At 38.4% G+C, this 14,540-nt stretch overlaps 2 protein-coding genes across 3 annotated transcripts; one reads left to right on the top strand and one right to left on the bottom strand.

The window, feature by feature from the left end:
- Window positions 1-5,868: 5,868 nt before the first annotated feature.
- On the bottom strand, window positions 5,869-7,378 carry LOC135620063 (leucine-rich repeat receptor-like serine/threonine/tyrosine-protein kinase SOBIR1). Its single transcript, XM_065122668.1, has one exon. It carries the CDS (start codon window positions 7,180-7,182, stop codon window positions 6,025-6,027), a length of 1,158 nt encoding a protein of 385 aa, XP_064978740.1. The 5' UTR covers window positions 7,183-7,378; the 3' UTR covers window positions 5,869-6,024.
- A 719-nt stretch (window positions 7,379-8,097) lies between these two features.
- LOC103996012 (serine/threonine-protein kinase AFC2) lies at window positions 8,098-12,510 on the top strand. Of its 2 annotated transcripts, none has more exons than XM_065122667.1 (12): window positions 8,098-8,349; window positions 9,398-9,587; window positions 10,130-10,156; window positions 10,326-10,479; window positions 10,587-10,635; window positions 10,723-10,837; window positions 11,135-11,226; window positions 11,398-11,554; window positions 11,637-11,701; window positions 11,787-11,884; window positions 11,986-12,088; window positions 12,220-12,510. In XM_065122667.1, exons 1-12 carry the CDS (start codon window positions 8,245-8,247, stop codon window positions 12,355-12,357), a joined length of 1,293 nt encoding a protein of 430 aa, XP_064978739.1. In that variant the 5' UTR covers window positions 8,098-8,244; the 3' UTR covers window positions 12,358-12,510. The 2 variants fall into 2 exon arrangements, with proteins under 2 accessions (XP_064978739.1, XP_064978738.1); XM_065122666.1 differs by having other exon boundaries at window positions 12,207-12,510.
- Window positions 12,511-14,540: the final 2,030 nt, after the last annotated feature.

The raw sequence follows: 14,540 nt of genomic DNA, 5'->3' as shown, positions 1-14,540 counted from the left end.
TTTTGGTGTGGGGAAAGAAATAATACATTCAAGAGGATTGCTTCTTTTCTTCCGACCATTTTCTTTTTATCGTTTCATAGATTTGATGATTTATTTATTTATTTTTGTAAATTTCACTGTATTGTTTTCATCTTTGCTTCTCGGTATCTTGCTTTTCAATTACGAAGAGGCTATGATGATAAATAAAAGTCAATGATGGATTTGACCAATCACCATTTGGGCCTTTAAACGCAAGATTGTTTCTCCATGGTGTTGGCAAGTCACAGATTCTTATGCATTTGTATGAAGCATATAGGCTTTATGGTCTCTTTCAATGCTCGGTTTTCCAATCTTAATAGGATGATGGTGAGGCAGTTTGGATGGCCTTCATGGCAACCACTGCAGCCATGTCTATCTCTTAGGATGGGATTTGGGCAGGAAGAGGGAAGACCTATGGTCTGTTCTTGTGATTGACAAAAGATGAATCAGAGCCTCCTATTTCTTATTTTGTAAAGGATCTTTTGATTATTTTTACTATTTATATGTTTAAAATCATTTCATGCATGATCAAGATTTACTATACTTGTTTTCTACATTGTTCTCTTTTCTTGGTTCAATTATTTTAAATGTACTCATGGTATATTTGCTTAAGTGGTGTTAATTTTTCTGAGAATTGTTTTGATATAGACATTACAGAAAAATCATTTTTCAACCAAAATGGCATTTTTAAATATTTACAAGTTTGGTGTGCTTTCATAATTTTGTTTCAAGTTTTTTTTTTGTTCATTTGAGATGCGGATCACTTTAAGCTTCTATGAGAAGTTTACATGTTATCTTCAACATCATGTTAATTTTAGTACTTTTAAGAATTATTATCAGGATGTTAAAAATCAATTGAGGAAAAAAATATGGCAATTCGATAATTGGTCCAAAAGAAAGTCTTGAGTTTTGCTACAACAAATTGTCTTTGGTGGGAACTTTGTATGGGTACAATTTAGGGTTAGCACCTTGGAAGGTTTTCTTTTTTAAATGAACAGATCCTTTTTGCTCATTTGTGCAATTGTGTTGATGACATTGTTGCCCCTGCATTGGTTAAGCATTAATTAAGCTAGATGATGTAAAATAATCATAAATGATCATTGTCTACCGCAAACAACAAATAGTTCTCTAGTTTTTTATTCTCAATTAGGTTGCTTATTTAACTGAGGTATTTAGGGTTTATGGAGCTTGTTTTGGTGTGGGGAAAGAAATAATACATTCAAGAGGATTGCTTCTTTTCTTCCAACCTTTTTCTTTTTATCATTTCATAGCTTTGATGATTTATATATATTTTTTTATAAATTTTATTGTTTTGTTTTGATCTTTGCTTCTCGGTATCTTACTTTTGAATTACGAAGAGGCTATGATGATTAATAAAAGTCAATGATGGATTTGACCAATCATCATTTGGGCTTTTAAACGCAAGATTGTTTCTCCATGGTGTTGGCAAGTCACATATTCTTATGCATAAGTATGAAGCATAAATGCTTTATGGTCTCTTTCAATGCTCGGTTTTCCCAATCTTAATAGGATGATGGCGAGGCAGTTTGGATGGCCTTCATGGCAACCATTGCAGCCATATCTATCTCTTAGGATGGGATTTGGGCAAGAAGAGGGAAGACCTATGGTCTTCTCTTGTGATTGACAAAATATGAATCTGAGCCTCCTATTTCTTATTTTGTAATGGTTTTTTTATTATTTTTACTATTTAAATGTTTAAAATCATTTCATGCTTGATCAAGGGTTAATATACAGGTTCTCTCCATTTCTCTCTTTTCTTGGTTCAATTATTTTCAATGTACTAATTGTATATTTGCTTAAGTGGTGTTAATTTTTTTGAGAATTGTTTTGATATAGACATTATAGAACAAAATTATTTGTCCACCAAAATGACATTTTTAAATATTTACAAGTTCGGTGTGATTTCATAATTTTATTTCAAGTGTTTTTCTTTTTTTCATCTTAGTTTTGGATCACCTTAAGCTTCTATTAGAAGTTTACATGTTATTCTCAACATTATGTTAATTTTAGTAATTTTAAGAATTATTATCTGGCCGTTGAAAATCATTTGAGGAAAAAAATCTAGTAATGTGATAGTTGATCCAGTTAAAGAAAGTCTTTAGTTTGGCGACAGCAAAATATCTTTGTTTTCGTGCTACTGTCTGTACTTGTTTGATCTTCCGAGCTTAAATCCTATGCCCCATATCGCAAATGATTCTTTGTACCATTTGTGCAAATGCTTGTTCAGGTAGTAAGGATTGTGATTGTGTTGATGACATTGTTGCCCCTACATTAGTTAAGCATTGATTAAGCTAGATGATGTAAAATGATCATTGTGTTTCACAAGCAACAAATAGTCCTCTAGTTTTTTATTCTCATTAATGGTTCTTATTTAACTGACGTATTTAGGGGATATGGAGCTTGTTTTGGTGTGGCGAAAGTAATAATACATTCAAGAGGATTGCTTCTTTTCTTCCAACCATTTTTTTTTTTATCCTTTCATAGCTTTGATGATTTATATATTTTTTTTGTAAATTTCACTATATTGTTTTCATCTTTGCTTCTAACTATCTTGCTTTTGAATTGTGAAGAAGTTATGATGATAAATAAAAGTCAATGTTGGATTTGACCAATCATCATTTGAGTTTTTAAACACTAGATTGTTTTTCCATGGTGTTGGCAAGTCACAGATTCTTATACATATTATGAAGCATAAAGGCTTTGTAATCTCTTTCAATGCTCGGTTTTCCAATCTTAATAGGATGATGGCGAGGCAGTTTGGATGGCCTTCATGGCAACCACTGCAGCCATGTCTATCTCTTAGGATGGGATTTGGGCAAGAAGAGGGAAGACCTATGGTCTATTCTTGTGATTGACAAAAGATGAATCTGAGCCTCCTATTTCTTATTTTGTAATGGTTCTTTCGATTATTTTTTCTATTTAAATGTTTAAAAGCATTTCATGCCTGATCAAGGGTTACTATACATGTTTTCTCCATTTCTCTCTTTTCAAGGTTCAATTATTTTAAATGTACTCACGGTATATTTACTTAAGTGGTGTTAATTTTTTTGAGATTTGTTTTGATGTAGACATTATAGAAATAATTATTTGTCTACCAAAATGACATTTTTAAAAATTTACAAGTTTGGTGTGCTTTCATAATTTTGTTTCATGTTTTTTTGTTTTTTCATCTGAGATTGGATCACCTCTAGCTAGTATGAGATGTTTGTATGTTATTTTCAACATTATGTTAATTTTAGTAATTTTAAGAAATATTATCAGGTTGTTAAAAATCGTTTTGAGGAAAAAAAATATGGCAATGTGATAGTTGGTCCAGTTAAAGAAAGTCTTGAGCTTGACGACAACAAACTAACATTGGGGGGAACTTTGTATGGGTACAATTTCGGGTGAGCATCTTAGAAGGTTTTTTTTTTTAAATGAACAGATCCTTTTTGCTCACATTGTCATGGATTTATGCTTGCAAAACACTTTCATGTCCAGGTAAATCATTATTGTTTAAAACAATGAAGCATATAGGGGAGAGCACATATGGTTAATGGGGATGTTCTTGCCATGTCAGATACATTGTTTCTTATGTTTGTTGTCATGCTACTGTTTGTACTTGTTTGTTCTTCAGAGCTTAAATCGTATGCCCCATATCGCAAATGATTCTTTGTACCATTTGTGAAAACGCTTGTTCAGGTAGTAGGGATTGCGATTGTATTGATGACATTGTTGCCCCTGCATTGGTTAAGCATTGATTAAGTTTGATGATGTAAAATGGTCATAAATGATCACTATTTGTCGCAAACAACAAATAGTTCTCTAGTTTTTTATTCTCATTTAAGTTTCCTATTTAAATGGGGTATTTAGGGGATATGGAGCTTGTTTTGGTGCGGGGAATGAAATAATACATTCAAGAGGATTGCTTCTTTTCTTCCAATCTTTTTCTTTTTATCCTTTTATAGCATTGATTATTTATACTTTTTTTTTTTTTTTATAAATTTCACTATATTGTTTTCATCTTTGCTTCTCAGTATCTTGCTTTTGAATTATGAAGAGGCTATGATGATAAATAAAAGTCAATGATGGATTTGATCAATCACCATTTGGGCTTTTAAACACAAGATTGTTTCTCCATGGTGTTGGCAAGTCACATATTCTTATGCATATTATGAAGCATAAAGGCTTTGTAATCTCTTTCAATGCTCGATTTTCCAATCTTAATAGGGTGATGGCGAGGCAGTATGGATGGCCTTCATGGCAACCACTGCAGCCAAGTCTATCTCTTAGGATGGGATTTGGGCAAGAAGAGGGAAGACCTATGGTCTGTTCTTGTGATTGACAAATGATGAATCTGAGCCGCGTATTTCTTATTTTGTAATGGTTCTTTTGATTATTTTTACTATTTAAATGTTTAAAATCATTTCATGTCGGATCAAGGGCTAAACTATACATGTTTTCTCCATTTCTCTCTTTTCTTGGTTTAATTATTTTAAATGTACTCATAGTATATTTGCTTAAGTGGTGTTAATTTTTCTGAGAATTGTTTTGATATAGACATTATAGAAAAAATTATTTGTCAACAAAATGACATTTTTAAAGTTTTACAAGCTCGGTGGGCTTTCATAATTTTTTCTTCTTCTTCTTCTTCCTACTTGGAGTTCATCGTCAAAGCACCTCATTTACCATATTGAAACACCAACAGTCCCACATCCTCTATGGACTCGCTTTTTCATCCCTAATAGTGAGAATTTATGATTCACCTGTTCCCATCATATGTTGTTGTCGTCGTCGTCGTCACCAACAGCGTCTCTCTTTTCCGAAAAAGAACATCCCAAAGAGACATTTCCTAAGGAAAAAATCAACAAAGGAAAAAATTATGGTGGCTATGAGCATTCTCTTCACCGAGGATGTTATCGAAGCCATGCTTCTCGAATAGGATATGACTGAAACTTGTACGAGAGGTGATAGAGGAAGCATGTCTACTTCGATATCATGTCCTCCTTTGATGAAGGTAATGCTGGTTGCTATCATGTCTTTTCCTTTGCTGAGGCAAAAAAAAAGGTAAAGGGAAACTCTTGAACGAATATCCTCGATGCAGATTCAATTTTTTGCATCTCCTTCGAAAAGAGAATGGACGATCAAAAGTAGAAGGTTCACCTCACCAATGGGGTCGTAGGAGGCTTGAGGATTCCACTTCTATGTTAGGGTTTTCTTCATCATTACTTCCATAAAACTAATGATATGATCTGCAGTAGCTTGGGCAATCTCGAGAGAAGGGTCCGAGTTGCCGTGACAATCCAAGCTACACCAAATTTAGATTAGATGATGAGCTAGAGTCAATATCGCCAAAGAACAAAAGAAAAAAGAAGAAGAAACATCTACCATTCCAACACATTTAATTAGCTGTAACATATCTAGCATCTGACGAGATACAAAGCCTTTTCATGTTGTCTTTCTCTATGCCCACTGAAAAGTAGCTACAGCACATAATAATACATTTCTAACATCACAGAAAATTGTATCAACAAATTTGCACTTGAATTCTCTCCAACCTTTCTATGCCAAGTCAGCCTAATTTATATTTAAAATAATATTCATATCAATCTTGTCTTCTTTAGGTTATCTGCAATGATACACTTTCAAGTCTACAGAGAAATAGTACTACATGCCTATATTGAGTGGCCAATCGAAATCTCAGACACTGTCCATTCAACAAGAACCCGTTTTAATTGCTTTGACTACCTTTTCAATGATCAAATGAGTTGACTATTTCGCTAAAATGTGGTTCAAATGTTTATAATTTGTCATAAGATTTAGTCACCGGAATGTGTTCTTCACATGATATTGTGCAGAAAGTTGTGCTATTGTATTCTTAAAACAAGAAGAAGACTCTCGTGCTGACTCAGTCAGATTCAACTCTTCACAGAAGTGTTTCTCTGCAAATGAGAAGTAATCCATAGTGTGCCATTGTCTTCTTAAGCTGCTCACAAGTGTTGCAGTTTAGTAGGGCTTTATCTGTGACAGCATTAATTTGACGTCCCTACTGTTCGGCCTCTCGGCGGGGTCGTCATATGTGCAGAAGTAAGCAACCTTCAACACCAGCAGCATCTGCTCCTCGAACCCATTCCCCATCAACCTCCAGTCGATCGCCGCCGCCGGGTCGGCCGACCGCAGCACGTTCCTCAACCACCCCACGATGCACATCTCGTCCGTCGCCTGGAAGAACTGGTCGCTGGGGAACCGGCCGGTGACGAGCACCGCCAGTATCACCCCGAAGCTGTACATGTCGCACTTGGCGGTGCAGGTCATCGTCTGATAGTACTCCGGCGCTATGTAGCCCAGCGTGCCGGCCACGTTGTTGGAGGCCACCGGCCCGCTCATCATCTCGTGCACCACCTTCGCCAGCCCGAAGTCGCCGATTCGGGCGTTGAGGTTGCAGTCCAGCAGTATGTTCGCCGGCTTCAGGTCCCTGTGGATGACCTGTGGCCGGTGCACCATGTGGAGGTACTCGAGGCCGGCGGCGATGCCGAGCGCGATCTTGTACCGAACCGGCCACTGCAAACTCCTCTGCTTCAGGACGTCGTGCAGAGACCCGTTCGGCATGTACTCGTACACGAGGTAGTGGCAGTCGGGCTTGGGGACGTGGGCCAGCAGAGGAAGAAGACTGGGGTGGCGCATCCGCCCCACGGTGAGTATCTCCGACCGTATCTGCCGCGTGTGGATGTTGAGGAGCTCCGACTCCTCCTGGCAGACGCTGGCGGCGCCAGTTGCGGCAAGGTGGTCGATCTTCTTGATGGCTACGGGGATCGTCCGATTCTCGACGAAGATCTCGGCTTTGTATACCTCGCCGCACCCGCCCCGGCCGATGATCTGGGCGAGGAAGGGTAGGCCTTCGTGCTGGAGATGCTGGAAGAAGGGGATGGTGTCCGGGTGGCGGAGCATCGGGCTGAAGACACTGGCAGCGTTCGCAGGAGCTTGCTCTTCGGCCAAGATCCTGCTAAGGGTGCGTCGGTGGACGACGAACCGGGAGAGACGAACGACGGACCACCAGAGGAAGAAGAGGAGTATGCCGATGGTGAAGCCGATGAAAAAGGAGAAGGTGGCGCTCATCCAAAGAGGGTATGACAGGAAGAAGGCCGTCGAAGGAGGCGGCGGCATGTCGGGAGTCAAGCCGGTGCTGCTACTGAGAAGAGAAGGTTGTAGAGTGAGGCTAGCAGCGCCGGAAGTAGCGGCTTGTAGCTTCGTGCTTCTTGTGCGGGTGGCACAGGGAACGAAGTAGAGGAAGAAGAGGGAGCGAGGAAAGGATGACTTTTCTAGTCAACCGAAGAACGCGTCCTATATGGTAGAATCAGATGGACGGTGAGATCAGCGACAACAAGAAACCATCACGACTCGTAAAGCGTTCTACTTTCAAACGTGGACTTGCACGTCAAAACAATGATCACACCAATCCTTCCACAAACGCGTGGAAAACTTAGCTTAGCCTTTGGCTTCGTATCATCACTCATCAGATTGATTCGTAGCTTAGCATCAAGAGTCATGCAATTCGTAGCTAAGCATCATAGAAAGGCTCTTTGCAATTCAGACTCTACAATCTGTATCATCCTTACTGCTCTTCAGATTTGAGCCCATGCGATCCAATAAAAAGCCCATGTAAGGCTGCCTTTGAATCCAATAATATTTACAAGATCATATCATGCGATCGAGTGTGATCTGATCTGAATGTCGCATGATCGAGTATGATTTGATCTGAACGTCCTAAAAAATCAGTTGATTTATAGCTCAAATAGTTTGGGGTCTCGTGAAACGTGTTTTAAGATAAAATAAAAAATAATATGAATTTATCTATTAATAAACTATATTTTTTATATTCATCTAATTAAATAAAAAAAAAATCAAAGTGTTAATTTAGTCCGAAGACGAATTTGATGGGTAGGTATTGGACTCTACCTGTTGCATTAACCCAATTAAGGATTAGCTACAAACCCGAGTTGGCGAAGAGTTTGACCATGGTTAGGGTTTCTCTCTTCTCTCTCTATATATATGCACGACGTGCGGTGCACAGTCGGCCACCGCATCGGCTCCTTCCGCGTCTGTTATCCTCCTCCTTTTCTAGGGTTCGGGTTAACGTTTCTTCCGTGACAAGAATCCTATTCCTCCTCATCTCCGTCTTCCGATCTCAATTACTCCCACCTCTTTCTCTCTCGAATCGAGTCGATCATGGAGATCGAATGCTTGAAGGAGTTTCCCCACCCTCTGATGGATCGCCGGCCCCGGAAGCGCCCGAGGTTAGGGTGGGACGTTGACCCCCTTACCGCGGCCAAGGTATTGCCCCCTTGTTGTTCTCCCTTGTTTTGATTCTTCTATTTTATCATCTGATCTCGGATCGGGTAGATCAAGGGCAGTTTTTCTTTAGATCTAGCGGTAAGATGAGGTGATATCTCGGAATTTACTTTTTATTTGTTCTTTCTTTTATATTTTGGTGTTTGATCTTGTAGTTTGTCTTTTCAATTATCTTTTTTTGTTTCTATCTTGATGGATCTGGGCAACCGTTGTGTATCCTTCTTCGCTGGTGCTCGTCGTCGTCTTTTTTGTTTTTTTCTGCATGATTTTGAAGACTTCGTAGTATGAGCTAGAAAAGTATCAATGTTTTCCCATAAATAAGCGGATAAATTTTTGGAAATTGACTATGATTTTAGAAGATTTATGATATGCCAGATCTGGATTCGAGGCGGAGTATCTCTTCGTGTAGGAACTTGATATGTTTCTTGGTTCTTATGAATAGATAGCTGAAAGAAGCAGACATGACGCTGCTTTTTCCCTTAAAATAGAGTCGAATTTGTATATCGTGCTCTTTAAAAGAAAGGAACGAATTATTTATTGAAAATCAATTCCCTTCACTTATCATTTTTAAACAGGAAATTGTGATCGAGAGATAATTTTAACTTTCATTTAACTTCTTTTTTCAGTGTTTCCATTTTTTCTTTGTCATTACGTGAAGCTATTGATGTCTGTGATAGCTATTATGTTGAACTTATATTCGTATTCTAACAAAAGTCACTGACACAACAGGGTGAGTTTCTTGTTTATCAAATATTGCAATTGTTCTTAGGTGAGGATTAATCCACTGGCTTGTTAATGTATTATAAGGAATTTTGATCTGATAAATGCATATTCATATTAGCATGTGCTTGACCCTTGACATTCTATGAAGCTTGATATTGTTCCTTGTAGAGTGGCTTTAGGCTTTCTTGTTTGTCAACAGCAACCAGTTTTCTGAATGTCCATCACGAAAGTGAAGAAAATAAATTTATAAGGAAATAATGATTTTGTTTGTTGGATGGGAGAAAAATAAATCAATGGTTGTCTGTAGGCTCAAATAGGTATCTTATGTGGACAAGAAGTTAACTTGAAGAGCTTGGTTCCTTCGGGGGGTGCTTCAGATCACACTTGTGCATCCCAGTCTGCAAAGGATCAGGAACGAGATGCTTCCCCTCCTTGGAGAGGAGATGATAAAGATGGACATTACAAGTTTGAACTTGGAGAAAATTTAACCTCTCGCTGTAATCATACTTATCATTTTTTCCAAATTTTCTTTCTCTCTGCTGGTTTTGCTGTATATGCTGTGTGATCTATCTGTTAAAAATTCTGTCTTTCTAGAAACCTTCAGTATATGCCAGAGTTTGCATCATTTTGACAACTTCTTAATGCCTTTAGCCAATTGGACTGATTATTTGGCTAAGTGATATTTTTTGAGTCAATTTTTTATAAAGTATATAAGATTGTGATACCCAAGTTTTATCATAGGATTAAAGAAATATATCTATTCTTCATGGTTGTTTTTTATTACTATCTATGATCTAATCTATTTTTCATCTATCACAAGTCTGTCTTATTATTTATACTTTATTGATTAACGTTTTGAAAACAGTAACATCCTTAATTATTCAATCTACTATGAGTTATCACCTACAATGTTTCTAAAATATGTTTTTTTTGCTTTGACATTGTTGGATTTTCTTGTATTGACATCGTTTTGCTTTCTGTGGATGCTGCTACTGTTTATCTGACTTCATACTTTCTTTTCTTTTTTCTTTTTTGGCAGATAAGATTCACAGCAAAATGGGTGAAGGCAAGTTGATATCCCTCCTAATCTTTCATATAAATCATTTTCTCCTTGCATGGAAGCTCAGTGGGATTTATCTCATTTACTGCTAATGCTGTCCTCTGCCAGTTTCCAAGTGGTCCATCTTTCCCCCCTGTAGTTCATTTCATCACTTTTTCTTGTCCTGTGATTTCAGGTACCTTTGGGCAGGTTCTGGAATGTTGGGATAGGGAAAGGGAGGAAATGGTAGCCATCAAAATTGTCCGGGGCATCAATAAGTACAGAGAAGCTGCTATGATAGAGATTAATATGCTGCAACAGCTTGGGAAGTATGATAAGAATGCAAGTCGGTAAGTCTTGTGCATCACTTATGTTGCCTCTAATTTTTAGATTTACTCTTTTTAGTTGTTTTAGTAGGTTTAAGATTATACATGTATAAGATGGTGCATTCTTGCAGTTGTGTGCAAATACGGAACTGGTTTGACTATCGTAACCATATCTGTATTGTAAGTATATGAGTTGTGATAATTTCCCTACTTTCCCAAATACAGTTGGGAGTTGAAAATATCTGTCAACTTAAATGATCTTAACAGGTATTTGAGAAGCTTGGTCCAAGCTTATACGATTTTCTACGCAAAAACAGTTATCGCTCATTTCCAATTGATCTTGTCCGCGAGTTTGCCAGACAACTATTGGAATGTGTAGCATGTGTGTAGACAGTACTTCCACATCTTTTTTTTTATTGTTCATCTTCATCTGTGTTTTTCTGCTTGTTTTGTTTTACCCTTATGGTTATATAACCTATAAAAAGTGTGGTAGTAAAGGCCTAAATTCTTGGGCCATAATAATAGCTTTGCAATGGAACAATGCCTTCACTCTCATGAGGGGCTTGTATCTTGTTGCTTACTATTGGCCACTGTTACTTGAGATTTGATGATCTCTTACCAGTGGTTTTAACTTTTCTGAATCTTCTGTAGTCACTTCCTTTTATCTATTTGTTTGCAGTTATGCATGACATGCGCCTCATTCACACTGATTTAAAGCCTGAGAATATTCTTCTTGTTTCTCCGGAGTACATCAAAGTACCTGATTACAAAGTACTATTCTATTTCTGTCTTAAATGATGTAGCTTAGAGTTTGTTGAAAATAACTTTGACCTTATGGTTGACATTTGCTCTTAGTAATAGGTTAGCTGAATCCTTCGTTTCTTTGTGGTTAAATAACCATTGGAATGCCATTGCAGCACTAATAGTCAACTGTTTACTTAGGTGTCATCCCGATCTCCGAAACAGGGTTCCTACTTCAAGAGATTGCCAAAATCAAGTGCCATCAAGGTGATTGATTTTGGAAGCACAACTTATGATCGTCACGACAATAGTTATGTAGTGTCTACGAGACATTATCGGGCACCTGAGGTTATCTTGGGTGAGTTCTGTTTAATGAACAAAGAGCATTTTGTTTGCATCCATTTACTTAATTGTTTGATAATATTAATGATTGAGTTTAGGACTTGGATGGAGCTATCCCTGTGATATTTGGAGCGTCGGTTGTATTCTTGTTGAACTTTGCTCAGTATGTTTATCGGAGAGGAGCATCTTTGTTTTAAAATCTGTTAACATTCTTCGGCATAACTCAAAGCCATGAAACATTGCTGCAGGGTGAGACTTTGTTTCAGACCCATGAGAACTTGGAACACCTGGCCATGATGGAGCGGGTTCTTGGACCATTACCTTCTAACATGATGCGACTTGCAGCGTAAGTCCCTGATATATTGATATATTTATAAGTTTTTAAAATTACTACAACCTGCATCGAGTAGCTGTAATCGATTGTTTGTCCCTATAATTTTCTTGCAGCCGAGATGCCGAGAGGTATGTTCGAAGGGGTCATTTGAATTGGCCCGAGGGTGCAACCTCAAGAGAGAGCATGAAAGCTGTGTTGAAACTTCCTCGGCTGCAGGTACTACCCTATTTAATACAGATTTATCTATCATTTAATTACCCGTTATTTGCTAATATAAAAGAGTTGGGAGGACTGTGTGTCGGTTTTTGTGATGATTCGAGCTGTCTTATGATAGCTTTTCTTTGTAGAATCTGGTGATGCAGCACTCAGATCATTCAGCTGGGGACTTCATCGATCTTTTACAGGGGCTTCTGAGATACGATCCTGCAGACCGATTGGCAGCAAACGCAGCTCTCTTGCATCCTTTCTTCACAAGAAATCGCTAACTCATGTATCCAATTGAGAGAAGGCTTATGCTAACCTGCACTTTTTTGCATTTACAATGAATGGGCGGTCTCGTTTGTAAAGTTTTGTATAGCGGATATGATATTGTTCTCTGATGCGTTAATGATTTATTCTGGTAGCGCGTTTGTTCTCTATTGCGTTGATTGTTTAAATCTTGTGGGTATGTTGGTGCGGAATCACTCAAGAAGTGCTTTTTACTAGGATGACAAGAAACTCGCGGAGATATGCATTTCGATTGTATCTCATTTTTCTAGGATATATGAAATTATTGCAGCTCTGCCTCCTCATCATAAATATATGTTCATCGTCGTGATATATTGGATTTGTACGAAGGATATCAAAGCAAAGGGTTGTTGTCCCTTTTTCTTTTTAAGTTTGTGTGAAGGATGTCGAAGCAAATGGTTGTTATCCTGAGGAAATATTAATTAGAACAAATTTGATAATAAAACTTTAAATATATACGCTAAACCTGTGAAGTGAATAATATCTTTATCACGGGCGATGAACCCAACAGAAGCCGCATACGTCGACCTCAACACCTGTGATCGTCTCCTCATCCTCTACTCGTGAGCTTAACTAATGAGGTGCCCGAAAGAGTTCATGGAACTTTGGTGTCACGGTTGCTGCTTCCCTGCACGCCTCCGTGAAGTCGTCAAATCCGAATCACTTTTAACTCTCCAAATTTGACACATATAAAGGTCTAATAAAAGCAAAAAAATCACACTTACCACCATTGCTGCAATATTATTTGCACACTTATTCAGCCACACTCACCACCAGTGCTGTGTTAATCCTGTAGACATGCACTGATCCCGAGAGTCCAACATAAATCTTCAAAGAAAAGAGAAGCCAATGTGACGGCACAGGAGAGAGAAAGTGACACGTGGCTGTGATGGTGGGGGAGGGGGAGAGAGCGAGATAAGAGGGAAATGGTCATATTCCATGCATCAACTCAAACCACCGTATCTTCCTCACCTTTCCATTCTTTGGATATTGCTGTTCCAAGATAATAATAAAATTATATGATCTTTAAAAAAAAAATTAAAATTACATATTCAATATATATATATATATATATATATTCACAAAACAAATTAATTTCGCATTAAATCCTCATCAACAAACTATCATTTGACTATCGTAATAATTCTTAGTAATCATAGTCCCTAATGATTAATAAGCTATACTAAATTCATTGGGATAAATTCATCCTTTTATAGATTTTAAACCTATATATATAATATGCATTTTTTTATTTTTTCATTTAAGACAAACAAGTATGAAGTGGCCCCACAGGTCCCCGCACCACTCAGTGACCTCTCCGGTCTGCCTCCGGAGGCGGTTGCCTCCCATCGAGTCTTTGGCCCCTTCGCCTATTTATCGCAGAGCATTAACCGGCGGAGAAGGAGAAGAAGCCATCAAGAAACAAGAAACGGAGAGAGAGATAGAGAGAGACTACGGTGGTAATGGAAGCAGCCAAAGTAACTACAAGGTTTCTCATATCAAGCCTTACTCCTATCCATAAGCCGCTTCTCCCCTCCACCGCACGCCTTCGTCGGCGGCCGCGGCCCCTCACCTTGCGTTGCCTCCAGACCCCCGACGCCCCGCTCCCCTACTCCGCCGTCTGCGTTGCCTCCAGACCCCCGACGCCCCGCTCCCCTACTCCGCCGTCGCCTCCAGTCTCCCTTCCACCGCCTCGGTCGCCTCGTGGACGGGATTTTATTTTCTTATTATTTGTGTTAGAGCTACAACCCAACAAATACAATAAAGCGGAAGAAATAAAAGCGACAAGAACACCAGATTTACGTGGTTCGGTCAATTGACCTACATCCACGGACGAAAGAGGAGCAAATCACTACTATAAAAGGGACTATTATAAATGTCTTAGGAAGATGTTTCTAGGTCATAAAACACCCGAAAATACTAAACAAGAAAAACTCAAACTATAAGCCCAAACTATTTAACTGAGTGTGGACTTAAACCCAAAGTAAACACTTAGGTTTTTCTTGTAGTGTCACTTGTGGTGTTTCTGACTTCAAAGCCCAGACCCTTATTTATAGGTTAAACAGGAGATACCAAACTTGATTTCCCCGATGTGGGACTATGAGATTTGCCAAACTAACAAATCTCCACATTGGCATGTCCCAACAAAACTTGCTCCATT

This window comes from Musa acuminata, chromosome BXJ2-8, assembly GCF_036884655.1.
Source record: "Musa acuminata AAA Group cultivar baxijiao chromosome BXJ2-8, Cavendish_Baxijiao_AAA, whole genome shotgun sequence".
NCBI lineage: Eukaryota > Viridiplantae > Streptophyta > Magnoliopsida > Zingiberales > Musaceae > Musa > Musa acuminata.
The sequence above is the reverse complement of the archived record's forward strand: the minus strand, read 5'-3'. Positions and strand labels throughout refer to the sequence as shown.

Bases quoted from the DNA above. Each gene is read 5' to 3' on its own strand.
- LOC103996012 (XM_065122666.1), top strand. From the start codon at position 8,245: ATGGAGATCGAATGCTTGAAGGAGTTTCCCCACCCTCTGATGGATCGC. The intron at 10,480-10,586 runs GTAAGTCTTGTG...GCATTCTTGCAG, and splicing joins TATGATAAGAATGCAAGTCG to TTGTGTGCAAATACGGAACT. The intron at 11,555-11,636 runs GTGAGTTCTGTT...GATTGAGTTTAG, and splicing joins GGCACCTGAGGTTATCTTGG to GACTTGGATGGAGCTATCCC.
- LOC135620063 (XM_065122668.1), bottom strand. From the start codon at position 7,182: ATGCCGCCGCCTCCTTCGACGGCCTTCTTCCTGTCATACCCTCTTTGG.